At 36.9% G+C, this 27371-nt stretch overlaps 3 protein-coding genes across 7 annotated transcripts in view; all 3 read right to left on the bottom strand.

Moving 5' to 3' along the window:
- Nucleotides 1-3431, bottom strand: part of LOC107739615 (uncharacterized) — an 8355-nt gene extending 4924 nt beyond the window's left edge. For all 3 annotated transcript variants that reach the window (XM_016551776.1, XM_016551777.1, XM_016551778.1), the window contains exons 1-10: nt 3255-3431; nt 2876-3023; nt 2508-2609; nt 2216-2299; nt 1948-2004; nt 1700-1783; nt 1382-1462; nt 1110-1205; nt 849-941; nt 632-715 (exon numbers count right to left, since the gene is read on the bottom strand). In XM_016551776.1, the coding sequence (XP_016407262.1) occupies nt 632-715; nt 849-941; nt 1110-1205; nt 1382-1462; nt 1700-1783; nt 1948-2004; nt 2216-2299; nt 2508-2609; nt 2876-3023; nt 3255-3303 (878 nt within the window). In that variant the 5' untranslated portion in view covers nt 3304-3431. The remainder of the gene's footprint in view (nt 1-631; nt 716-848; nt 942-1109; nt 1206-1381; nt 1463-1699; nt 1784-1947; nt 2005-2215; nt 2300-2507; nt 2610-2875; nt 3024-3254) is intronic.
- Nucleotides 3432-5487: 2056 nt separating this feature from the next.
- Nucleotides 5488-13737, bottom strand: LOC107739504 (uncharacterized). The gene is made up of 18 exons (XM_016551641.1): nt 13659-13737; nt 13471-13536; nt 13171-13312; nt 12981-13085; nt 11310-11381; nt 11137-11193; nt 10882-10965; nt 10642-10734; nt 10387-10482; nt 10208-10300; nt 10037-10123; nt 8788-8892; nt 7393-7542; nt 7189-7296; nt 6938-7015; nt 6684-6761; nt 6393-6488; nt 5488-6232 (listed from the first exon to the last, which is right to left on the bottom strand). The coding sequence occupies exons 2-18, from the start codon at nt 13520-13522 to the stop codon at nt 6163-6165; spliced, it is 1566 nt and encodes a 521-aa protein (XP_016407127.1). The 5' UTR covers nt 13523-13536; nt 13659-13737; the 3' UTR covers nt 5488-6162.
- Nucleotides 13738-14572: 835 nt separating this feature from the next.
- LOC107739503 (histone-lysine N-methyltransferase 2B-like) overlaps nt 14573-27371 on the bottom strand; it is a 43564-nt gene continuing 30765 nt past the window's right edge. For all 3 annotated transcript variants that reach the window (XM_016551638.1, XM_016551639.1, XM_016551640.1), the window contains 11 exons: nt 25967-26127; nt 25646-25804; nt 20828-23258; nt 20368-20481; nt 20169-20287; nt 19923-20051; nt 19564-19816; nt 19349-19456; nt 16719-16802; nt 16446-16575; nt 14573-16307 (listed from right to left, as the gene is read on the bottom strand). In XM_016551638.1, coding sequence (XP_016407124.1) covers nt 16032-16307; nt 16446-16575; nt 16719-16802; nt 19349-19456; nt 19564-19816; nt 19923-20051; nt 20169-20287; nt 20368-20481; nt 20828-23258; nt 25646-25804; nt 25967-26127 — 3964 coding nt within the window. In that variant the 3' untranslated portion in view covers nt 14573-16031. The remainder of the gene's footprint in view (nt 16308-16445; nt 16576-16718; nt 16803-19348; nt 19457-19563; nt 19817-19922; nt 20052-20168; nt 20288-20367; nt 20482-20827; nt 23259-25645; nt 25805-25966; nt 26128-27371) is intronic.

Here is a 27371-nt window from a genome sequence, read left to right as displayed (position 1 = left end):
GGTGCCGTCAGTGCCGTCAGAATGAGAGTCCAAACAGCTGATAAAAACATCACAATAATCCACAAGTAATTCCAGTCCATAAGGCCTCTATCCATAATATTAAAATAATCTTATCTGAATCAGGAGATAAATTTGCACAGATCAAGCACTGTTTACAAGCAAAAACAGTCCAAAACAGTTGAAAACAAATATGTTGGTGTTTTGATGTGAGAGGACAAAAGGGGGATGGACTATTTTGCTGAAGGAAGCGTTTAATTTTATTATGGACTCATATTTTGGCCAGAAGCAATGGTTTAAAGTTAAAATGCCTTAAACATGGATTTGTATTTTTACAAACACACAAATGTTAACTTCACAAGACATTAAATGATGGAGTGGAGTTGTGTGGATTACTTGTGGATTATTGTGTTTTTTTGTGTGTTTTTTTCTGACGGCACCCATTCACTGCAGAGGATCCATTGGTGAGCAAATGATGTAGTGCCAAATTTCTTCAAATCTGTTCTGATGGTGAACAAACCCATCTACATCATGGATGGCCTGAGGGTGACTATTTTCAGCAAATTTTCACTTTTGGGTGAATTATTTCTTTAATGTTTTTACTGGTATTAAAATTGAATTGAAATGTTCTTACGTCCAGGTTTGAAGTCCTGTTTCTGGGCTAGTAATCACATGATATTTTCCAGTATCTTTCAGCACTCTCAGCTCCTTCCACCTTCTGCAACACAAACAACTCCAGACTTAGTTAATTATATTACATCAATTATTTTGTATATTTAACCCTTTTTTTTTTTTTTTTTTTAGATGCAAGACTAGCCCGTATCGGGTAACTATTATGATCATAGTCTTACCTTACAGCAGCTAAATACTTGTTATGGAATGGCTGGCTCTCAGTGTATTCCAATAGTTTATCCCAGTAAAATGCAAGAACTCCAGATGCAGTTCTATGAAATACACAGTCCGTAAATTACAGGTCACACTTTACAGCTAATATGATTAACAAACAAACAGCTAAACAATATTTTTGGGTAAATTCAAGTGAACATGAAAACATGTAAATCATTTTCTATATTAATAAAAAATCAGTATAGAAAATAATACTTTCAATGTACCTCAGTGTTATTAGAAACTCATCCTTCTCGTTCTGCCTCTCTAAGGTGGAAATTTCCATGGCCTTCTCTCTGACAAGTTGCACAGCCATTTGCACTCTAAAAAAGTATAACTGAGACTATAAAAATCTAGATTTGTCATCTGAGTGTATTTTGACATTTTAACAGGACCTTTTTAGGAAACAGTAGCTGCATGAAAGAATCAACTTAAATGCAAGAGGTGTCATTGATTTTGTGTGCTTTAACACATCAGTGCATGACAAAAAAGATCTTACTCATCAAAAAGTTGATTGATGTCTGTCTTCCCAACTTCCACAGCAACTTTTAGGATCTTAGCCACTTGGGGCTGTGCCCCCCTGTTATATATCACAACAAAGAAAACAATTTCCAGGCAACATGAAAACTAATATGCTTTATATCAACAAACATCTTCATCTGAACTTTGATTGATACAAAAAAAGCTACAGATTAATAAAACAATGTTTACAGTATCTTACTATAAATTAGCAGCTAGACTAAGATATTTTTATCAACTATATCATTTCATTATTTCAAAGGGAAAGAAACAGTTTGTAAGAAACAATGCGTCATACAACTTAGACAGAAGGTAAGCGAGGAACCCCAAGGAATCGCTGTAGATTGGTGGAGCTCCTGGAAGGTAGCGTGACTCCACATATCTGCATTAAACAAAACTAGTTATCTATTATTTCAAACAGATCCTCAGAAGATTATCTGCAATTTAGAGGTGGTGGATTTGAACTGTTCAATGGGTGCATCTTTACACTATTTCAAAGCAATATTTTCAGTCATCTTGCAAATTCAGTAAAAAAAAAAAACGTACTTCCAGAGGTCCACCACTGTCTCGTTTTTGAAGATCCCTTTATACATGCCAAATTCTCTGTAGGAAGACCAGAACATATAAATCAGTCTTGTGAAATGAGATATCATATCATATATTCAAGATGTTTCAACAAAAATATATTCAGCAACAGACACATTCAACCCTATGCATATCAGCATGTTATTCATTCATTCTGGTCTTCGTTGTAAAAATAATTATTAAAAAGTTATACAATAACATTAATTAATTGGATAAAAGGTCTTCATACCGCTTAGTCCAACTGTTGCCGGGGAATGCATATAACACTCGAGCCAGACCGTCTCTGTAAAGCATACCCAGTCTGTGAAAAATGCTGTTAAACACACAGCAGGAAAAAAAAAGATGATAATAATCAGGATGGTTTGCAATTGCTCAGAAGAAGAAAACAATATCACAGGAGGTCCTTAAATCCAAGTGGATTGTGTTCAGCTTTATTATTCATTATTTAAATGTTTGTTTTAAGTTTAGTATACAGTATAAAGTGCAAACGGTCTTTTGTATCCAGTGGATGAAGTACTCACTGCAGTGCTACAATGAAATGATCATGTCCTTTAACTCCTTCCTCAGCACTGATCTTCTTGATCATCTCCTTCACAGAAATCCACAAGTCTTGCAAATCAGTACTGTACAACACAGAAAACAATGGTCGCGAATTTACACTCCTCATTCTAAGAAAAGTCATAGAAATATGGCCCAATGCACCGTGTTCACATGAAGAAATTTTCCATATTGATTTTTATTTTGAATTAAGCATTGCACTGTCCATAAACTTGGAAAACATGCTGGTAATTTTCTGCCAGAACATTAGCTTTATCTAGTTTTTCTACTATTTTTTTTTCTTGCGGTGCATGGTCATTGTTAACTTTACATCATACGTCTCTGGTTTTACCCTGTTTTACTGATCTTATTTTTTTCCACAACCACTTCTGCTGCCCCTTTGAAATTGTCCAAGTATTTCAAAAACGCTTCAGCTCCCAGCGTGAAGACTTTGTCTGCCATTTCATAGTCCTCATCCGTTAGGCTGACGCGGTCCACACCTGTATAAAAAAAATGAAAAATCAGCTAAAATATACAGTAAGTGACAGTATAATATTCAATGATTATATAAAGTCCAACCGCAGTAGATATTTTAATATCACATTTATATTTAAATAACCATTGTGAGATTAATATTATCACTCATTCAAGAGAGCTTGTCTAATGAGAAATTAAATACCACATCAGATAACAATGAATTTAGGTATGTAAGAAAACAAGCATTAGCTTACCTTTAAAGAGCAGAACAGCTAAGATTAAGACAGCTAGTGACTTATTCATATCGTTGTTTCTTTCTCAGAACAAAAAACTAAATAACAGAAAGAGATCACAACATATTCACTGTGGACTTAAACATCAGGAGTAAAAAGCTGGACTAAACTTTATCTCTACTGATATGAACTTTCATCTGTGTAAACACGCCTGCTGAATTTACCTTGCAGTCTGTCTGCTCTTACAATACGAGAAGTGTTTCAATGTCCACTCTGAAGGTCACAATAATAGTGCAGACAGTATTTAATTGCCTCTTTTCAATTGTATCTGTTCAATATCAGTTTTGGGTTAGGTTAAAGGTTTTGCTCAATATGTTAAAATAAGACAATATTTTCCTTAAAACACAAAAGCAAAAGAAAGGTTCCTAAAACTTTAAGGTAACTCCAAAGCGAGTTAACAAGAACAGTTCAGAGTAGTGCATGCATGTCCATGCCAAACTGGGAAAAATGACAGTAAATATGTTTTTGACAATGTCAGATTACAAGAACTGATGAATTTTTTTGTGCAAGAAATGCAATCTGTCAATATTAAACTGAATGTAGGCCATGAGTTTAATGTATGTTGCCAATAATGTAGATCAGTGTGAAAGTCCATGGTGTGTGTTTTTGTCCAGGTCAATATTTCTTCAGTCAACATTAGTTTTTCTAGTCAGTAACTCAGAGCAAAAAAATGTTGCAAATCAGGGGCCACTCAGAGTAAAATGTAAGTCTTAAGTATGTCAAAATTCTAGGAATGGTGTAATTTGGATCTTATTCCTACACTTAATGAAGGTAAAAGTGCTACAACTAGATCTCAGCTCCTAAATGATTTAAGAGTGCTGGAGATGACCCAGAATAATTTCTTCTTTATAAAAAAAAAAAGTGCTGGAGATGTCTCTCAACCTAACCTAGGAGTAGCATGATGACTGTGATATGTTGAAACCACACTCTCCAATATGGAAAAAGTGCTTTAGACTTGCATAATAGTGGAATTTGGATAAATGCGATTCATAGTTAAACAAGTGAAATCCATTGATATATTCCTTTATTGCATTTAATTAATTTCTTTAAACTCATTTTAATGAATATAGTGTACAACATCATTATTAGTCAGGTATGGTTACATGTGTAATCACAGAGTGACAACTGAATGTCAAATTGTTACAGTAGTCAGGTAAGGGTTAAAGGGTTAGTTCACCCAAAAATGGAAATTCTGTCATTAATCACCCTCATGTCGTTTCAAACCTGTAAGACCTTCGTTCATCTTTGGAACACAAATTAAGATATTTTTGATGGAATCTGAGAGCTGTCTGACCCTGCATAGACAGCAACGCAACTGAAATGTTCTCAGGTCCAGAAACGTAGCAAGGAGATCGGTAAAATAATCCATGGGACATCAGTGGTTCACTGCGAGAATACGTTTTGTGCGCAGCTGCGTCACACGGATACGCCGTTTCCGTTCAGATAAAATCACAACAACATAGGAAACAGATCCGGCGTGACGCAGCTGACACAGAACAGCATACGCTGTTTACATCCAGCGGATACTCTCCAAAATGGCACCAGGGTGATGCGGAGGAGACGAATTGTTGAATAAAGTTATTTTTGTTTTATCTTGCGCACAAAAAGTATTCTCGTAGCTTCGTATAATTGTGGATGAACCCCTGATGTCCCATGGATTATTTTACTGATCTCCTTGCTACGTTTCTGGACTTGGTAACATTACAGTTGCGTTGCTGTCTATGCAGGGTCAGACAGCTCTCAGATTCCATCAAAAATATCTTAATTTGTATTCCGAAGATGAACTAAGGTCTTACGGGTTTGAAACGACATGAGGGTGAGTAATTAATGACAGAATTTTAATTTTTGGGTGAACTATCCCTATAATGTACATCCAGCTGGTTGTTATTGCTGCATAAACAGGTTGATCAGGACTGAATGTTATAACGGTGAAAGAAGCGGTCAGTTATTAGAGTGCTGTTATCGAAAAGTACTCTGTATAAAACACTTTTTAGAAATTCATAGTTTCATGAGTGGTGCTTTGAGAGATTCCTTCTGCTGTTTAATGTGTAACAACTAATCTTTTATTTAGGCTATATACTTATATATACTATATAGTTGCCATTTCAATTTCACAAAAAAATACTTTATAACAAGTTCTAGGTGCTTAGAATAATTCTACAAATTATTCTAGTTCTTAAAAATTCTACATCGCTAAAAATAAGTATTTTAGGCAGTGCATTCAAGTGTTTTATTTTTATAACAGGAAAATGCATTTATATAATGCACATTTTCTGCATGATGCATAGAGTGCACTTATATTTAGACTTTATATTTGCAGTTTTCAATATGTACATTGTTTAGAGGACAACATTCGACAAGAATATTAACAAATACAGGGAATTAAAATTGTCCTTCTCATTTCATTCATCAAACAATCGTAAAGTAGCCTGTGACTAAAACACCATTTGATGTGTTATAATAAATCATGAACATATGTCATATAACAGTGTCATATCAATACTATTATACATCATACCCTTGGCCTTGCACTTAAGTGTTAACACATGAAAATAGATCCAGATGTTATTGATATCAAGATATTAGGATTTTTTTATTAAAGTGTTAAGATGCTGGAGGATAAAAATGTGTAAAACAAATCAAAAGGAATGCAACCAATAATGCTTTTGATGAAAACAAAGCATTACAGTAGAACAAATACAGTGGAATTTGTTTTACTCAATATTCACTAATGCAATTATCCTAGTATTCCTTCAGAGACAGGTACGCAATAACAGCATCTTAGTTAAGAACTGTTAATACATCCCTGGCATGATCCTGCTTATTGTCAGCAGTTGCAATCTTGACATTGCCTTCAAATATATAGAGTTTACTCCAACAGCAAGTCCCAGACCTCATTAAGCCTGACGTTTGTGCGATGCATCGACCTCATTAAGGCTCTGAGGAAAAATGTATATTATGAAGCTTACTGATTGTACTTGACAATTTAAACTCGCAATATAAACTGATATTTATTATCAGTCTTTTATTTACACAAAAAGTGACAGTCGATATGGCTTCTGTTCAAATGCAGATATGGTAAGAAAATTATAATCTTACAAAACAGTTGGATCGATCCTTTCATCAAAGCCATCAACGAGATCAGTATACTGCTTCAGTTTCTCCAGGATCCGGTGAATGGCTTGAACAAAGTTTCTTTATAATTGAAAAACAAAAAGAGAGCCGGTCAAATATGAATAAATTTCAAAAAGATTTTTGAAGATTCAAAAACTAAAAAAGGGAATTAAGAACATACAGTACATGTCTTTACATATGAATATTTTCAGATTTAGAGCCACATATTAACAAATAAATCCTTGTCCTTAAACAAAACTTGATCTTTCCTCTTACTTTGGTGCTTCTTCAAGCTGCTTTCGAGTAAAAGCTTTACTTTTCAATAACTCGTTAATGATGATATGATTCCATTTGCTGGAAAATATAAAATGTCCGATTGATTATTTGATTCATAAATGAACAAAAAATCATAAATGAACAAAAACCAAAGTGTCTCAGAACCAAGCAGTTCACCAGATTTCCAACCTCACCACACTGACTGGATATATAAAAAATATAAAAGGATATTTCTATAAAAAGACATTTCTTACCTCTGCGTCTCAAGAAAATAGCTGTCATTTTCAAATTTGATAAAAGCGATCCAGTCTAGGAACACTCTCCTAATTACTCTATAGCAAAGAGACAATGATTATGAAGAGGAATAGATTATAAATGCATTATATCAAGAGAGCAAAGCACTAGCCTTCTAAACAAATATATCAAGAAAATACAAACTTAAAAAGATAATTTATTCAGTTTCACAAAATGATTTTCATGAGGGTTTTTTATTACATTGTCTTACCGCAAAGGCAGTAATAGTTGGTTATCTTCGCTACTGGCTTTCTCCTCTTCAATGACTGAACTAAGTATGTGTAAAATTAAACGAATGCAGAACTCCAAGAGGGTTTGTCTGCAAGATAGAAAAGAACAAATAAAAAGAGTCTTAATATTTTAATATTTACATAGTAAACAAATATGAGCCTCACACAGATGTTTTGTTTCTTACCTGTTAGAGGGCATATCTTTCCCTTCAAGAATAAGAGTTATGTGGTTAACTCTGTGAAGAAACCTGTTGATCTCAGTAATCCCAAAGCCGACTTCAGACAGTTTTTCATAAACAGGAAGAGAGTAAACAACAGCGCTTTTGACAACAGCCCTGAGAAACATCCAAAAGAAAATGGAGGTATCTTTTTTGTTTTAAACCTTTAATCAGTCATTAATGTTGCTTTAGGTATTAAAGGGTTAGTTCACCCAAAAATGAAAATTCTGTCATTAATTACTCACCCTCGTGTTGTTCGAAACCGTATCATGACGTGAGCGTGTGGCAGCGCCGGTGTCATGAGAAATCGAGTCCCCCCTCGAAATCGGGTCCGCTTAGGACCCCGAGTGATCCCATTGGTTCAACGAACTTTTAATGGGTATTATTTTTAGCACCTGATTACAATTCCTGCAAAATCGCGCTTTGATTTATGTCGTTTGAACTTCGTTATAATGACAATTAATGTCTTTTAAATTACATGTTTCATAGACTAGTATCCGAAGCTATAGGTTGTGAAATCAAACATTTCTCGTTTTTATTTTTTGGTTAGCTCACGTACTAGCATAGCATACAGCTACCCGATTAGCCTGCTAGGTTAGCTTATACACCACGCATTTGCACTTACCATACATATATTCACAATGAAATAGTAACATAAGTGTTGACTTTTGATCAGGCATTTAAAACAGCTACCGCCATGGTCCTAAGCGGACCCGATTTCTCATGACACCGGTGCTGACCCAGATCCGGCGTGATGACGTCATTACGCCGGATCCGGGTCAGCGCCGGCGCCGCCACATGCTCACGTCATGGTACTGTCGTGAACGCGCGTCCACAAGTGACGCCACATTTTCGTCTCTACTGCGTCACTTTGGACTCGTGTTCACGACAGTATCATTTTTTCGTTATTTTTGTTTTCTTTGCGCAAAAAAGTATTCTTGTAGCTTCGTAACTTTACAGTTGAACCACTGATGTCACACGGACTACTTTGTCGATCATCTTGGTACTTTTCTGGACCTTGAACGTGGTAGTTACCTTGCTGTCTATGGGAGGGTCAGAGAGCCCTCAGATTTCATCAAAAATATCTTAAATTGTGTTCCGAACATGAACGAAGGTCTTACGGGTTTCGAACATTTTTGGGTGAACTAACCCTTTAAGTTCTGTCAGATGTTTGTTAAATATATCTTCATGTTCGTGTAATTCATCTGAAACAACACATGAACAGTTTTTGAAACATTAACTATTCCCTTCGCAAATTAAATCTAAAGTGTCAGATATGTGGTTACATATTCATTTACCATAAATAATGTGACATTTCATTTCATGCAGTACTGATCCAACAAAGTTTAAAATGAAATTTACCAGTTGGACTGATTGAATCTGTCCAAACCAAGAGCTGCATTTCCACGATTATAATATTCCTGGGCCGCGGCCTCGAAGAATTTACCAAAATGATGTTCAGCCCAACTAGAAAAGAAAAATGGAATGATAAATGAATGATAGATGAATGATACAATGCAGTGTAAAACCTCAAAAATAAAATTTAACAACATTCCACAGAATTCAACTCAACTGTTATTCAGTTTAAGATTCTAACATACTAACAGTGGACCATTACAGGTGCATCTCAATAAATTAGAATGTCGTGGAAAAGTTCATTTATTTCAGTAATTCAACTCAAATTGTGAAACTCGTGTGTTAAGTAAATTCAATGCACACAGACTGAAGTAGTTTAAGTCTTTGCACAGTCTGTGATGATTTGGGGTGCAATGTCATCTGCTGGTGTTGGTCCATTGTGTTTTTTGAAAACCAGCGTCACTGCACCCGTTTACCAAGAAATTTTGGAGCACTTCATGTTTCCTTCTGCTGACCAGCTTTTTGAAGATGCTGATTTCATTTTCCAGCAGGATTTGGTACCTGCCCACACTGCCAAAAGCACCAAAAGTTGGTTAAATGACCATGGTGTTGGTGTGCTTGACTGGCCAGCAAACTCACCAGACCTGAACCCCATAGAGAATCTATGGGGTATTGTCAAGAGGAAAATGAGAAACAAGAGACCAAAAAATGTAGATGAGCTGAAGGCCACTGTCAAAGAAACCTGGGCTTCCACCTCAGCAGAGCCAGAAACTGATCACCTCCATGCCACGCCGATTTGAGGCAGTAATTAAAGCAAAAGGATCCCCTACCAAGTATTGAGTACATGTAGAGTAAATGAACATACTTTCCAGAAGGCAACAATTCACTAAAAATGTTTTTTTATTGGTCTTATGCAGTATTCTAATTTGTTGAGATAGTGAATTGGTGGGTTTTTGTTAAATGTGAGCCAAAATCATCACAATTAAAAGAACCAAAGACTTAAACTACTTCAGTCTGTGTGCATTGAATTTATTTAATACACGAGTTTCATCATTTGAGTTGAATAAAATAAATGAACTTTTCCACGACATTCTAATTTATTGAGATGCACCTGTATAGTTCAAGTGATTCTAATGATAATTATGAAATCATTTTAGTAGACCGAGAAAAAAAAGATAAAAGCCCTGGGATTAATTACATATTGGTTTAAATGACATTTGTGATATTCCACATTTTGAGTATCTTTCTTCCTTACTTCAAAGATCCACGCCTTGTATCCGGGTCTAAAAGCACATGATAATTTTCACTTGTGTTTCTCAACTCGGTTAGCTCTGCCCATTGCCTGTAACACGCACAAAAAATTTTTTATTTATAGTAAAAAGTATATATTCTCTAATATTTGTGCAGAACTGGACTGTAGTCTTACTTCATAGAATCCATGTATTTTGCATGGAACGATGGGCTTTCAGTGTGTTCCAAAACTCTATCCCAGTAAAAAGCAATCAGTCCAGATGCAGTTCTAGGAAACAGAAAAAGAAAAAAAGTTATTTAGAGATGTCTTTTAAACCGATTAAGTACCATATTGAAGTTAACAAAGGTTTTTACCTTAATGATACAAGGAAATCATTCTTCTCTTTTTGTCTTTCCAAAATTGAAATTTCAAAGGCTTTCTTTCTAATCTGATCCATAACCATCTGCACCCTTTGGACGAGACAACAAGTGGTTAAAATGACACCTTAAGAAACACATTTTTGTAATGGGCTTATGTGTGCATTTTAGCCCAATACTTTACATTTGGAGGACAACAACTCAGTACATTTGCTTTGAGCTCCAACAGTATGGCTTTAAAACAGCTCTTACTCCTCATGAAGTGGGTTAAAATCCATTTTCCCAATCTCCACAACAGTATCCACCCCAGCTTTAAGCATGTTCACCAGCCGGGACTTCACCACTCTGTTAGATGCCAGAAATACATTTAATACTCTACACTTTAGAAATTACTTTGTAAAATGTATATACATGTACATGCTAATCATTACAGAATCTGATCAGAGCTTATTACTGATAATGTTTTAAATAAAGTATATAGTGAGGTCATACGCCTTAGCCAGAAGGTGACTGAAGAACTGCATGGGTTTACTGTAGACTGGTGGAGCTCCTGGAAGATAGTACGACTCCACTTCTCTGTAATAAACAAGTCACATGAATAAATCAAGTTATGAGCAAAATCAGAGAGGTGCATGGCGTGGAAGGTGGATTTGGAAGGCCATTATGTTCAATGCACAAACACATCTTTGACCAGCACTTTGGCAAATCAACACTAGAGTTGTATATTCTCAGTGAACACATGCTTACTTCCAGATGTCTGGCATTGTCTCGTTCTTTAAGGCCTCATGGTAAATCTTCTTATAACTGCAGAAGAAAAGCACATTCACAGGTAATATATTAGTCATGAGTTTCAGTGAACTGGTAAAGTAAACGAGATCCGTTACTTTCTTGAAAATGTGTAAAGATAGTAAAGCTCTTACGGTAAGAAAAACTTGTCAACGACCTCCTTGATCGTGATCACAAATGTACCACCAATAAAGAACGAAAATAATCTGTGAATCAAAGAACAGAAGCTATAAATATATATTTTTAAATCACCAAAAAAATCCATTACATAAAATAAGACATATTTGTTCTTTATCGAACAGGTTTGGCCCGTTCACACCAAGAACAGGCCAAACTATAAGCTTATAAAAACTATTCTAATCATTCTAAGAGAATGAAGTTGTTCACATCACAACTATAACAATAGAGACACAGAGGAAATATACTAGTCTAACTTATTTTGTCTTGGAATTGAGGTTTAAAAGATAATTAATATTGAGTAATATCTTTGATTTTACTGCACTGCCACTATCGAATGAGAGCAAAATTAAAATAAGCTGGAAAATGATACTAACTTTGCAATCTTGCATCCACGCTGTTATTGAACTGAATCAAAATTGAACCGACTTGAACTGAAAAATGACACTACTGTCGTCTGTACAGCAGCTTTACAGCTGAAATTTTATTTATTTCAACTTTGCAACATTTTCCTGTTTATTAAAATGTGAAATTGCTTTAAAACAATCTGTACTGTACAAAGCGCTAGCCATATATATATGTGGCTTAATAAATAAATGTGAAACAAGTAAATATCTTATATAAAAAAGGATCTTGAAACAGAACAATTCACACCAATAATTCTGTTTGAATAAACTGACCTTGATTACTGCTTTCATAACTAATGAACTTTGCAACATTCAAACTGTTACTGAACTAAACTGAATCAACATTGAATTCATTCTTTTTAAAGTTGATTTACAGCTGAAATTGTACTTTTCATAAATGAACATTACGACATTAAAACTGGTATTTTCTTGTTTATTACTGTGAAGCAACTTCGAAACAATCTGTATTGTATGTGCTATATAAATAAATGACTTCTGTAGCATTTTAGAAGCAAAAAATTAGATATTTACACAAAATAAGAACATTTCACAGTGATCGTAGTACTGTTCAAAAGTTTACAACCCCATGTTGAGTTCTTGAATACTAACGAATGTTTGAATATTCACTGATTTTCACTGAAACATGTTCACACAACGAATCAACTTTGCACCATTCACATTGCTATTGAACTAAACTGAATCAACACTGAACTAAATCAAGCTGAATAATGACACTGTTGTCTATTTCGAGCTACTTTACAGCTGAAATTGTATTTGTTTCATAAACGAAGAACACTGCAACTTTACTACTGGTATATGTACTGGACTGGTACTTGTTTATTACTGTGAATACTGCTATATATAAAAAATGTGACGACTTGAATGTTTGCACCTTCTGTAATAGTAGTGTATAAGTCCTCAGTGTAAAAAGATGAATCTCAAAATCATATAGTCACTGTTGGAAGGGGTTTAAATATGCAGAAGATGCTGAAAAACCAAAGAATGTGCTGGACATACAGTAGAAGACTTCTCTGAAGAACTGTAGGCGGTTTAAATGCTCAGGACAAAGGATTCATCAACAACTATCACGAAACATCAAAGTTACAGCACAGCATATTAAGAATTAAATGTATATATAAACTTTTGAGAATCATGTTCTTGACTTGAGCACAGAATAAACAATGTTATTATAATTATACAGTAGTACAATCACGGACTTACTTTGGATATATATTTGAATTATCCTGGCTCTCTCCAAGATCCTTAAGATTTTTCAGTGATTTTGCCATCTCTCTTAAGTTTTTCATGTGTTCTTGAACAGTGATCCTGTAAAAACACAGGAAAAAATTATGATCAGGCAACGGCCAAACCAACAATTCAATAGCAGTACATAATCCATAGCTGGTCTTACCTTGATTTTCTGAACTGATCATCTCTCACAAATTTCTCTGTCGTGTTTCTGACTTTCTCTAGGAAGTCTAAAAAGACTACAGTCCCAGAGTTGAGGATTTGTTGTCTTAAGTCATCATATGATAGTTCAGCACTCTGCACACCTTCAAAACAAAGACAGAATCATAAACAGCGTCAGAGAAACAGAATGAGTAATAGCTACCGCAAAAGACAAAGTCAATTAGTCCAAAGCTACTGCTTTTGTCTAATAAAATGTAGATTAAATATTGGACCACAAAGACAGGGAAAACAATTACTATACCACAGCAGCAGAGAAATGCAGTTAAACTTAAGAAGGCCAAAATCTTGTTCATGCTTCCGTTTTATGCTGAAAGAGGAAAACAGAGAGGTCTAAGCACTACAAATGCCATTAAGAATTCAGAACACCAAAATCAATGGATGTCTACTTTGTACTGAATATAACAGACCACAGAAGCGACAAACACTTACTTTTTGAGTCTGTGCATATGAAACGGCCCTCTCTGTCTGACTGTTGCTTATATGGGTCATTACATGGTCACCTGTTCACAGTAGAGTAAATGTGTGTACATTTCAAGAGGGCAGAAGGGCAGATGCGGGACTAAACAAACATTTTTCTGTTAATATTTAAGTGTCCATTGGTTGTTACTGAAGGTGTAATTTCAGATTGAATTTCCACAGGCGAAATTGGACAAAATAAGGCAGATAATGCAGAGAGAGGAGCCTGAGCCTCTCCTTATCATTAATAATGTGCATATAATTAAAACTCTAACATATTTAGATGAGTTTAGCATGAACAAGATGATGTTGCATGCTGTATTATATTATTAAAGACAATAAAATAAAACGTTTCAGAATTAGTCATAAATGCTCAAGATATAAAAAGATATTAAATCATAAATATCTGAAAAATTATAAAGGCATGTCAAAGCAGAATCTTGTAAAACTATTAAAAATAGAAATATACAAGCATTGAATGATATAGGCTGAAGAAAAATAAATATAAATTTCACAAAAAAAAAACCCACCTTTTAGCTTACCCACAAATCCATTAAAGAATAGTCATTAAAAATATCCAACATAATATAAATTGGATCAACAGACATCGTGTTTGAATCATTAAATCTTAAAAATGCTCAGGTAAAAGCAAAAAACATAATTTCCAAAAAGATTTTAAACGGTCAAATCAAGTTCCAAGTCCTTTAAAGGCCAAATGAAAGCCATTTTTTCTTTGGAATACCATGCTGTAATAAAGTATACAGGAGTCCATTTTGATTTCACATCCACTTATAATATTTAGAACAAAAACAAGTTTGAAGATTGCTCTTTGTTCAAATATTTTTGTATCTTTATTACATACAGAACATCATAAATAAAAAAAGTGCGTAGAAAAATTTAACAGATTTAGAAATTCTTGTATACAACTATATACAAAGATTCCCTCTGAGTTAGATCACGTTCAGTGATGGAATCAAGCCGCAGTCTTCATTTTTAACAAGCACACTTCAATTCTGTACAAAAGCATGAGGGAAGAGGGATCCGGGAATTCTCTGGAAAAACAAACAAATGAAACAAACAACCCCTACAGTCACATTGCATAAAATCAAAGCTAGTGTGGGATTATCCCAGCATTCTTTATACTATTGTTTGTACTGCAATTTAACTAGCTGTCACTGATGTTCTGAGGTAGTCAACCCAAACGGAGACGAGAGTCGGTCTAAACGTGCTGCATGAGGAAGGGTATCACAAGAATTTGATAGCCTGGCTATTAGGCAGCATGTTGGCTGTTTCGAGCTGAACCCACCATTCTTAAGTATGGTTTTGAATATTTCCTTAAATACTGGTGCACTGATGATCAGAATGGGACTTTTCAAATGGTCAACACGGCACAAGTGATCCTAATATGTAGAATATTACAATAGACCCCCAAAGACTGGCCTCAAGATATAAAAGCACATAAAAACAGTGGGTTCTTAAAACCAATCTGTCAAAAATTGGACTTCAAGTGAAGTCTTATGAAGAATGGTAATCTGTACATGACCCAGAATGCAGTAAACAGTCTGTATATGCATTCAGAGCAAAGGTACTCGAACTTAATGTGACAGTAAAGGATGTCAAATTTGGTTTTAAAAAAGTGTGTTGTAAGTGACGCAATTCATTTGCACCCATTAAAAAAAAAAAACTGAAAATGTACAAATGTCAATTTTCTGGAAACAGACTCCTGTAAGAAACTATGTTGTGTGGCAAGATTGTTCATGGTTTGACTAAAAATTTTGTCTGTTCTGGAGAATATGTACAGTGTTTACATTTCCGGGGGGAAAAAAAGCAAAGATTATTAAGGTGCTTTTGAGGACGACCTATAACAGGAACTCCTCTTGATTCAGTAGCAAAAATAATCACACCCTTACTAACTTCAGGGTAGCCTCCACTATGAAAACCTCTGTACATTAATTCTGCCAGCTAAAGGATCCTTCCAGAATAGATCTACTGCATTACCAGCGGCAAGATTTGAAAGGCATGCTGGGAGAAAAAAAGCATAGGGACAGTTGAAATAGTTAAGTAAAGGGTATTCGGTTTGAGGTCACAATTTTTAATTGTTGAATCAAAGCAAACTGCCTCATCCAGTGCAGGACGTTACTGGGGTGTCAAATGTTGGGGTAGGAATCATAACTCATACGAGGTAACCAATCAAGACTCAATATGGTGTTTCCTTCAGAATACATTGATCTCCGGACCATTAAGCACCTGTAATGAGTGTCTTCCTTCAAAAATAGCCACCCATACCAAAATATCCCCTCCTAAACCTCCTTTTCCCACCCATGTGCCAGAGTAAACATGCTGATTTTAATTCAGGAAGCGTCGGCAGCGCCGGGCCCCACAGTTACAGTGCAACTTGCTGTTTGCATCTTCAATGGGGAACTTGTAGTCATAGGTAAGCTCTTCTCCACGGTAAATCTTCCGCAGGGCGAATATAACGATGTGCTTCTGGCCCTCCACATTGATGACTCTTGAGTAACAGTTAGGGTCGCAGGAGTGATTTATAAATCGTGCCGCGTTTCCATGCATGGTGGCGTCCACCACATCAAAGTCATCAATGCGAAACATGTAGCAGCCGATGCCCTTTGAGGGAAGAGAGGCAGGAAACAGATAGTAAAGGGTTAGGAAAGAAACATCACTGATATGAGATGATCCTGCAAAAAGAGAAATAGATGTTTTTAAGCAAAACCTATACATCACACTGGGAGAAATCATTTTTACCTTGCTGTCATAGTATTTCTCCCTTTTGTCTGTGAGAACTGCGCGGATGACATTGCCAGCGTACTCTATCACCATCTCTCCAGCCTCAATGTTCCTCTTGCAGAAAAGACCACGACCATGTATAGCAGATCTATCATGGAGATAAGGAAAACATGATTGCACCATTTACTTTTCCTCTTTAAAGGTTATGTTCATTCCATCTTTTTTATTAGCATGGGACTGGCTGATTTTACACAGCTAGTTTTTATGCTGCATCTCTTGGGAAGGCATTACCTGTAAACTCCTACAGCCTCTTTCGAGGTTTTCTCCAAGTGTCTGAACCTCATAGCCATTGGCAACTCTGTACTTGTGGCTCGTCTAAAAGGAAGTCAAAATAACAGGATGAGTCACAAAAAAACAAAAATGTTAACAACACTAGTAATGCATTGATTTTACATAGCTAAACAATCAATTATTTAGGTATTATAGTTGATAAACAACATAACGTTTGCTTTGTCTATCTTTTTTTAAATGACACAAATACATTTAAGCATACCATAATATGCAGTATGAAACAAGGATATTCATTTTGAAATTTGCTCAGGATTATATTAAGCAGTGCTATATATATTAGTGTTGTCACAATACCAAAATTTTGATTTCTATACGATATCTGACAAAAATATCCTGATATTACTACTGAACTGATATCATGACATAAAACAACAGGAAAAGTAACTAAATAAGCTAAAAGGATAAGAAGGCATGAGCTAGGAGTGGGAAATGTGACCAAAATCTTATTTCATGATAGGATTATTTTTTTTCACAATAACAATTTATATTATGATATAGTAATTTTTGTTATTTTATCTATTTTATTAATAAGAAGAACATAGATAAAAGTAATAAAAAGGACAAATACAATAAAACTACTAAGACACAAATGAAATAAACAGTACAGGGGGTCTATTGAACAGTAGCATTCAAGTAAGAGATAATACACAAACTGAATAAAGTAATCAAAATGTACAAGTAAAGCACTGCATAATCATCACTGTATGAAATAAACATTGATACATTCATCCTTATTAAATCTACTAAAGTTAGTCAGTCAAGATCAGCGAGTAATTTTCTCTTTTTCTTTTGTTGTTTGATTAACATTATAGATAAAGACAGCAGGAGGAATATTAGTCTGCTGTCACTTTAAGAGCTGCATGGATCCAATATATTGATACATGTTTTTTTCTCAGCTGTTTACGTTCACTTCAGTCATAAGGCCAAGACGGGCATTTTAACATAATTCTGTGTGTATTTTGACAGTTGAAGCGCAATAACTTGTGAAAGAAATCTGAATTTGCAATCGCATGCTGTGTGTGAGAGAGGCGGCTTTCCGTGTCGGGTGTGTGATAGCGCGTGAGTACTGCAGTGAGTTTTTTGGCAAGGTTTAATTCGCTTTAACATTTTTTTTTTTTTTAGCAACAAAGCGCATCCACGCTTTATTTGATCATTTATGCATGTTTCTTATCCACTTTTAAATTGTTAGTAACTTTAAGCAGTCCTGCGCTGTGCAGATATATAAAGTTTAGTCAGTGTTCATGCAGGAGTGGAAGCAGTGCGTTGCACACACACTGCCCTGCTGCAGCACGTCGACGCAACTCAGGAAAAACTGCTTTCATTATAACGCTGTCATTCTTAAAGTATCGGTACTAGTAAAATGAGAAATCATACTGTTTTTCAAAGCAGAGTAACGCGATACCCATTTTGGCCTCCAACGGTTATGAAAATACAATAATCAAGATGAAACTATTATTGCGCCCCATTCCTCCCCCTTTCCAGCGCTGCGCTTTCGCTCCTCCATAAAAGCCCAATTTCACGTGCAAATCAGTAAAATCAAGTAACGTGACTTTTGCAAAATGGGATGTGCTTGATTTATATAAGTAAATTAAATTTTCTCATGTTTTCAAAAGCGTGAAAGAAAACGTGCGCTGCTCCTCAGGAAGATAACGTTATATGCGCTCAGAGACGGAGCAGAACACGGACATGTAAAGTCATCTTTTAGCTCAAGGTGTGCGCCTAAATGGTCAAATACACGCAAAAATGTGTTCAAATGCGGCGCTTAGTGATTATTCATGTATACCTTCGTCGGTCATGTAATAAATGTACGTAAAGAGTTGATAATGAAAATACACATGTAACGGTAAATTGGATCAGTACGGCTCTTAAAGTGACAGTGGGCTATTTTCCTGCTGCGACTGTGTGCTTAATATTAATCAAACAACAAAAGACCAATTTAAAATCACACACTGCTCTTGAGTGAAGGACATTTGTAGCTTTATTAAGAAACAAAGAAAGTTTAATTTTTACAGTGAAGACTATGCTGTTTTATTTTACATTTGATTATTCATTTCTGTAGTAGGCTGTTAACTGCTTGAGACTTGCATAAAAAATCATTAAAGCAAAGTTTGTTTCATTTGTATCTTTTTATTCTATTGTTTTTGCATTTGCTTTTTTATCACTGACAGTTTAATTATTTTCAAAAATGTTGAGGACTTTTTGTTTGTTTGTTTATTTGTTACTAATGGGCTAGTTACCTAATACTCTTCTGTGGTATTGAGAATTGTGAAATTTCTCTGGTCTCTACAATGTAGATGTCATAGCAACTTTGTTTACAGGAAATATATATTTGATATGTATCACTATCTTTAAATAAATCACTCATATAATTTTTTGGTCATTTGACCCACTCATAATCGTGTTAAATAACCGTGATTACAATATTGACCAAAATAATCGTGATTATGATTTTTGCCATAATCGAGCAGCCCTAAGTACTGGTATATTGTGTAACACTACTATATATACATATAAAATTATACATCAAACGTGTGTATTTTATTCACATACTATGTTGCTGAGTGTCTAACCTGCTGGATTTGAGCAAAACGTCATCCTCTTCATCATCACATGGCCTAGACTCAGGAAGCTGACGATGTTGCGATGCCAAGAAATTGAACATATCAAAGGTAGATTTTCTGTTGGGTAAAAAAGGCAATTTTTGATTTCCAAATTTGGAAAGGAACAAACAAAGGAACTCAAAATCATATGTGACAAAGGCATATATGAGTTAACAGATACTTACCGCACATAGACCTCTGCGCGGGCACAGCCACTGGGGTTTATTGGCAGCTCCTCTTCCGGTGTTTCATGCTGGTGGAAACGGAAGCGGTGTTTCTGGCAGAGAGAAGCACCCTGCAGCTGCTCCAGCAGAAAGAGCACGGCATCATGGAGGACACCCAGCACCCTGGCACCGCTTACCCTGCTGAAGGGGAACTGCTCTAGCCGACAGCCTACCCGTGCCTCCTGGACACCGTCCATTACTGCCTTCCATGCCACTGAAGAAACACAGCAGAGGAAACATATAATAATGTGCCAAAGCACGAAAGGAACAAGCTCACATTCTTATTTCATAGTTTCACTACAAGGTTCATCAATACTGACCATCCATACTGTCGGCTTCTACGCTAAAGCCATCCTCACTGGTAATCTGGAAGTGCAGGTGGGGCTGATACTGACTGGCACACTTATCCTGCTTGCCTGGTGATGGAGAGTCCTCATCTGAACTCCAACCTGAAACAATTGCACATGTAGTGAACTTTCAAAACCTCTGTTACAGTACAAATTCATTGAAATAGCTTTAGCAACTACAGTAAATATTTATAAGGTAACACAATATCTCGTATTCACCTGCATAGGGGGCCCAGTCTGAGGAATCACCATGTTTGGAGCTCATACACTGAGATTTAGCACTGTCCTGTTTGTCACTTCTCTGCACCGCAGTGGGCTCGGATTCATTTGGAGTAATTCTAAAAAGAGGAAAAAGAAAACATTGTGATTTTCTTGGGTAAAACATGAGTTAATGTGATTTTAAGTCATCAGCACGGACCTCTCTTTTTCTGCAACCCTGGATTCATCGTTCTTTGGCTGGTCAAGAGATCCAACATCAGGGTCGTCAAGCACATCCTTTACACTTGGGGCCTTTATTCTAACCCGGTTTAATCTAAACATTAACAAAACAAAATTATTACTAATACATTATAATATTACATAGAAATTAATAACATCCAGTTGGGATGTTAAAAACAACATTACAGTTGTGTTAATGGCTAGCTGGTCTTAATTAGGCTTTGATTTAGGGTTAGGTCCACCAAGAAGCTTGTATTTTGTTTATGAAAAGTCTCTTTTATGCAATCATATGCTAATGATATTCAATGTAATAATATGCAACAAAAAAAAAGAAAATCTGAGAGAGGCGTAAATACTTTTTCATAGTTATCTTTCATTGCACAAAACAATAACAGGATTGTGTAACATCTGAATAAATATGACTGAATATTTGTCCCTACCTGCTGTTGTCATCTTGGGAATAAGGATCTATCTGGTCCAAGAAATCCGACCTGCATCTTTTCATACCAATTCGATCAGTTACTGAAGACACTCTCTTGATCTTGACTTGAGGTCTGGAGTGGGACAATATGTTGGGTTGAGTCCGAAGATGAAACCCAGGGATTGAATCCTTTGATTCAGGAGAGAGGTGTTTTTCAAGGAGGAGCTGAGAAGAGCTCATGCCGGTGGGACTTCTTATTTCACGGTGACTTGCCATTGCTTTATCGATTATCACCTGGGCCACCTCCTTCTGCCCACCTTCAGAAATCGAGCCAGGTCTTTCTATCGACGGACTGATGCTGTGCAATTGGCTTCCAGGATAACTCTGAGGAATCCTCCTGATTAGCACTTGGGTTGGCGGTGTTGCTCTGTTGTTGCTGATATAAGAAAAGATACGCATTGGTGTGGTTTTGCCGAGGTTAGCCTGAACCTGCGGCACTGGTATCACTGTAACCTTAGGAACGGTTCGCTGGAGAACATTGCTGTGGATTATCTTCGCAATCTGGCTGATTTGGGTGTAGGAGGGGGAATTGGAGCTAGGTAATTGGTATGTATTAGTCAGTGGGTTTTTCACTAGAATCTGTCCCGCACGGTTGACCAGAAGAACCTGTGGTGTAGGGGGTGTACCAGGTAAACACTGGGGCAGAAACTGTTCAGTCACTTGTTTTGGGCTGGCAATGCGCATGGTGATTGTACGACCCTTAGTGGCATCCTTAGGCAGAGCTCCAAAACCATTTACTACAACCGAGGCAGGAGCAAGTGGAGTTCCTTGTGGTGCAACGGAAATGGTGGGAGAAGATGAGACAACATTGACAGGCATGGAAAGTGGCAGAGAGTTGGCAACAGGCATTGCCATCTGGAGGGTTCTGGGTTGGGAACTTGGTTGTATGGTAACAAAACATCTTTTTGTAGCCGTAGCTGGTACGACAACATGAATTGTTCTAGTACTACTCATTGGCACAGATGCTGCCGGTTTCTCAACAGGAGACAAACCTCTCTTTAAAACATGTGCACTCTTGTTTACTGGTGAGGAATCAGTTGCCACCTCAGCCGCAGTATTTTCTGTCAAGTCCAAGACCCTGCCATCAACAGCGGATATGAAATTCCCACTGGTGTCATCCAAGAACACTTCTTGCAAGCCTTCTGTTGATTCATTTTCAAGCAAGACTTCTTCTTGGGTCGTAACAAGATCCCCACTTTTGTAAAGGATGGGAGTTGTTCCTTTTAGTTCTTCGGGAAATGATGCTTCTTGTCCATTGGATACATCAGAATCAACAATTACGTTTCCACCATCTTGAAAAGAAGTTATTTCCTGTTCTTCACAGACCTGGTCCATGTTTTGAGTCTCTAGCTGAGAATTCTGATCAACAGAATCTGTTGTATGTGGATTTGCAATAGGTGCTCTTGGGCAAACTAGCTGCCCGTCGCCAAGGGTTCTGCCCTTGTTTGGACCAGTGTGTTTTAATGGCTCAGTATCCAGACTACAAAAACTACATTCTACTTCCTGAGTATCATCATCTGCATTGGCTTCACCTGTATCACTCTCCGAGTCATTGTCAGCTCCATCCAGCTGTGAGATGGACCCTGAGTTAGGAAGGACAGAGAGATCTGCCTGTGCTGATTCTTTGGCAGGTTCCCGGACCACAACTGTGCGAGAGAAATTCAGATAATTGTCAGTGACATCATCATCATCATCTGTTTCCACTGGCATCTCTGAAGTCACAGGAGATGACAAGTCCTTCCTGCCAGTGGTGAATTTGCAGGCTCCTTCTTCTGTATCTCCATCACCACCTTGAGAATCGCAGTCCAGAGCCACATTTTCATTGAGCAAAGCCTCATCAAATTCAAGCTTTGAATTCAATACCGAGGCCACCGCTACATCTGTGTCTGGATCAAAGTGCGCAGAGAGCAGTCCTTGATTCTTATCAGTTGCTGTGGGAATTCTGTGGCTTGGTGCACGTGCAGCCTCCTCCGGCCCTGACAAGATAAAGAACTCATCAGTTTTATGCTGTGTGGTTTTGAAAGGCTGTTGATGTCTTGGGGAGTGGCGGACAGATGAAGGTAAGGTGGAAGAGGGACTTTGAAGAGTTGCTTGTGGTGGAGAGGGTCCTGAGGTGATGCTAGAGGGAGACAAAGAGGAAGGCCTCCCTCTTCGTCGAGGTGAGGTGGAGCTCATGAGGTTCTTGGTTGCACCAAGTGGTGAGACAGGGGGGCTGAATGAAAGCGACCTAGGGTGAATTGTCCCCCCTGATCGCAAAGCCATTGGGCCTGAAAGTACCACAGGGGGAGGAGAGGCATTTCGGCTACGTGTGGAAAGTCTCCTTGTTGCACGTCGTGTCTCATCAAGGTCACTGATGGTCAAAATGTGATGGGATGTGGAAACAGCATTTCCTAAGAAGGAATTTTGAATATAGCTATGTGTGACTTCATTATGAATAATCAAGAGTTAACGGGATAGTTCATCAAAAAATTTAAATACTCAATACCGTTGTCAAAAGTACCGATGTCAGTACTGAAATTTTAAAAATGTGATGATACCAGCATTTCCTGCTAGCATTTTGAGCGCTGTTGGAACAGATTCTTAAACACCTCTGATTGTTTTGCGAGCGTGTGAACACAATGGCCAATCAGAGGTGTTTGAGAATCCACACATCAGCGCTCAAAATGGTAGCGGGAAATGCTGGTATCATCACATTTTTTTAAATTTCAGTACCGACTGGTACCGACAACAGTACTTTCGACAACACTAATACTCAACCTCATGTCATTCCAAACCCATAAGACTTTGGTTAATCTTTGAAACACCAATTTTTTTTAATAAAACCTCAGAGATTTCATGTAATCAAAACTTAAATCCAAAAAGGTTATAAAGGCATCATAAAATGAATCCACAGGAATCGAGCAGTTAAATCTTGTGAAGAGATATGATTGCTTTATATGATGAACAGATTTAATTTTTACTAGGGATGTCCTGAGCCAATTTCAAGGATCGGGGCCAATCAAGCATTTTTTTAACCGATCGGTATCGGATCTCCTTAGTCTGATCCTTATTTTACGTCAGCTGTCATGCCAGTGTCGTGCAGTAGGAGACGGTATGCGCCTTTAAATGGGTTTGTCAACCACCATTAAAAGGAAAAGTGCGTGTTTGACGTGCACGCTGTCACGCCGGATCTGTTTCCTACGTTGTTGTGATTTGATCTGAACAGAAAGCGTATCCGTGTGACGCAGCTGACACAGAACAGCACACGTTGTTTACATCCAGCGGATATTCTCCAAAATGGCACCAGGGTGATGCGGAGTAGACGAATTGTTGAATAAAGTCGTTGTTATTTTTTTTCTTTTGCGCACGAAAAGTATTCTCGTAGCTTCGTATAATTGCGGATGAACCACTGATGTCACATGGATTATTTTACCGATCTCCTTACTACGTTTCTGGACTTGGGAACATTTCAGTTGCGTTGCTGACTATGCAGGGTCAGACAGCTCTCAGATTCCATCAAAAATATCTTAATTTGTGTTCCGAAGATGAATGAAGGTCTTACGGCTTTGAAACGACATGAGGGTAATTAATGACAGAATTTTCATTTTTGTGTAAACTAACCCTTTAATTCTTTCTAACCTTATCTCCACTTTATGTTGCAATTATTCTGCTTATCGTTCATATAAAAAACAATAAGTTTATATCAGTAGTCCCATATTCATAATTGTGACCACAAAGTCTGTTTACAATGTCTACCACTGTAACATGTTTACATCTGCCAATGTCTGTATACAGTGTGTGAATATACTGTATATATATATATTAGTGCTCGGCGGTATGACCGAAAATTTATATCACTGTATTTTTCAAAATTATACCGGTTTCACGGTACATGACGGTATTTTTTTTTCATGCATGACTGGGTGTTAACCATATTTTCTACACCGGTATTGCGGTATTTTAAAAATTTATATCATAACAAAAATAAACACCGGTATTCGGTATGAACCGGTATACCGCCCAGCACTAATATATATATATATATATATATATATACACATACATAGAGAGAGTGTATCTTTGTAATATACATAAACATACATCATACATGTGTTTCTATTTCTCTCTGCACAACTCTTTTTATATTGGATTGATTTTAATAACTTTATTATACTTGAAGTGTGCACCAAACATACATTCCTATAGGAATATACAAGTATCGGATCGGGACTCGGTATCAGCATATACTCAATATCAAAATGACTCGGATCGGATCAGGGGAACAAAAAACCTGATTGGGAAATCCCTCATTTTTACATATTTTAATTACATTTAAACTATGGACACATGCATAGGACACATCACATTTGGTGAACACAGAAGCTCTAACGTACGTATGTGATGCACAAGAACCAATGAGGTTCGCTTCAGCATGATACATGCACAAGCTTCTATCATACGTGTGCGCGTGTGTGAGTGTGAATAATATATATATATACATAATATATGTATAAAACATTTATAAAAAAATATACATTATCATACAAAATCTGTTAATCAAATAAAGATATCATGTCTCTTCACAAGCTAGGGACAGAAACCTCTCAGGTTTCACTGTGAACATCCTAATTTGTGTTTTGAAGATTAACCAAAGTCTTAAGGGTTTGGAATGGCATGAAGGTGAGTAAATGAAGTAATTTTCATTTTTGGCTGAATGATCCCTGAAATCACATTTGATATACTTTGATTTATTTGTTTGGTAAGTGAACAGAACTTCAAACTGATGCAAAGATCTTACCTGGGGAAGGTAACGGTCTGGACATTCCTCCTGCTGGTCTCCTGCTGTGTGGATAGCCAGGAGTTTTACCTCCAGCCCCTGAGTCCTGTTTGGTCTTGGATGGGGTGCTGGGGGGCAGCCCAGGTGAAAAGGACTCGCTGCTATCTGTGCCATCCTCATCTACAAGACAGAAATATGATTAGTCAGAATTAAAAAAAACTTTTTAAAAATGAACACTAATTACATAGATTCCACACCATACTGGCACAAAACTATATAAGCTCTAACTTAAATATTTTTACAAATTCATGAATATAGACAGTTATATATTCATTTACACACCATTGTGAGCTTTTGGACTGTGTACAATTGTGTGATTTTCTCCCTGATCCACCATGGAGCTAGGAGTTTTGCACCGTGTTGACGGTTGCACCTCTGTCACTTTACAAGTGTACCGGCATCGCCTGCGAGGGTCAACAGTGCTCCAATACCATCTAGAACATCTGAAACCACATCAAATTATGTGAACAACTATGGCTCCTCATGATTCATAATTAAATAGGAATTAAAGTGTCATCTGAAACTGACACTAGTATATTGTTAACAGTTTTGCTAGACCTTGCTTTTAGAGGAACAAGATGCCCTTTTTTATTATTTTCTTGGACACAAATTATATTACAGAAAAAAGTGGATGATGCTTTGATAACTAGGGCTGGGTATTGAGTTTGATATTTTTAGGCACCGACCGAATTGCCTCGATACCATCGAGTATAGAAAAATCTCTTGTCGTTCAGCACCAGATTTCAACACCTAAGGGGTTAATCAAGGAAAAACACTAGGTGTGTTCGACTTGACACTGCACTGCGCAGATCGATAGGTGTTTGATATCAAAGTACCACGATAGCAATTTGAAAGCTAACGGAGCAGTCTGGTCTCTATAGCTCTCATGGTACTTTGATGTCATACACTGATCGGTCTGCGCAGCGCAGTGTCTAATGCAATCTAATGTGCTTTGGCCATATAATGTTGCTGAAATATGTTATTTGTAGTCTTTTATATCAAGTTAATCGCTACACCTGCTTAGCATTTCTTGAGTAAACACCCTGTATTGTTATGAAAATAGGCAGAATCTCATGAAAATCACATACAAATCATATACTGTCGTAATCGTGTGTTTATTAGTTTCATGTTTCATCCGTAGAAATGTTTTTCTGGGTTTCTTATGTACAGACCTGAATGTGAAAGTGTAATGGACGGCAGGGGAGGGGAGACAGGGCAGGTTATGAACGTGTAATATGAGTGACATATGAGCAGCTAATGAGTTTCCTCGGAGTTAGAACAGCGATCGTGGAAGAGAAAACACAGGCAGACAGCGCCGGGAGCTGCTAATGCTCATCAGTAAATCAGTGGGAAATGAATAGAAATGTTGATTCTGTCTAAGCTATGCATTTTAAAGGGGTCATATGATGCGATTTCAAGTTTTCCTTTCTCTTTGGAGTGTTACAAGCTGTTCGTGAATAGATAAGATCCCTAAAGTTGCAAAGACTAAAGTCTCAAACCCAAAGAGATATTCTTTATAAAAGTTAAGACTGGTCCATGCCCTCCTAAAACGCCTCGTTTAAACACGCCCCCACACGTCTATGTCACGATGTGGGAAGATTTGCATAATGCCGCCCAAATGTTCACGCAAAGAAAGAAGGCGTAACTTTATTGTTGCTACCACCGCCGCCGCCATGTCGTGGAGACA

The sequence above is a fragment of the Sinocyclocheilus rhinocerous genome, unplaced genomic scaffold (genome assembly GCF_001515625.1).
Source record: "Sinocyclocheilus rhinocerous isolate Xijiao unplaced genomic scaffold, SAMN03320098_v1.1 scaffold314, whole genome shotgun sequence".
Taxonomy (NCBI): Eukaryota; Metazoa; Chordata; class Actinopteri; order Cypriniformes; family Cyprinidae; genus Sinocyclocheilus; species Sinocyclocheilus rhinocerous.
Note: the sequence above shows the minus strand (reverse complement) of the source record. Positions and strands in the feature narration are given on the sequence as shown.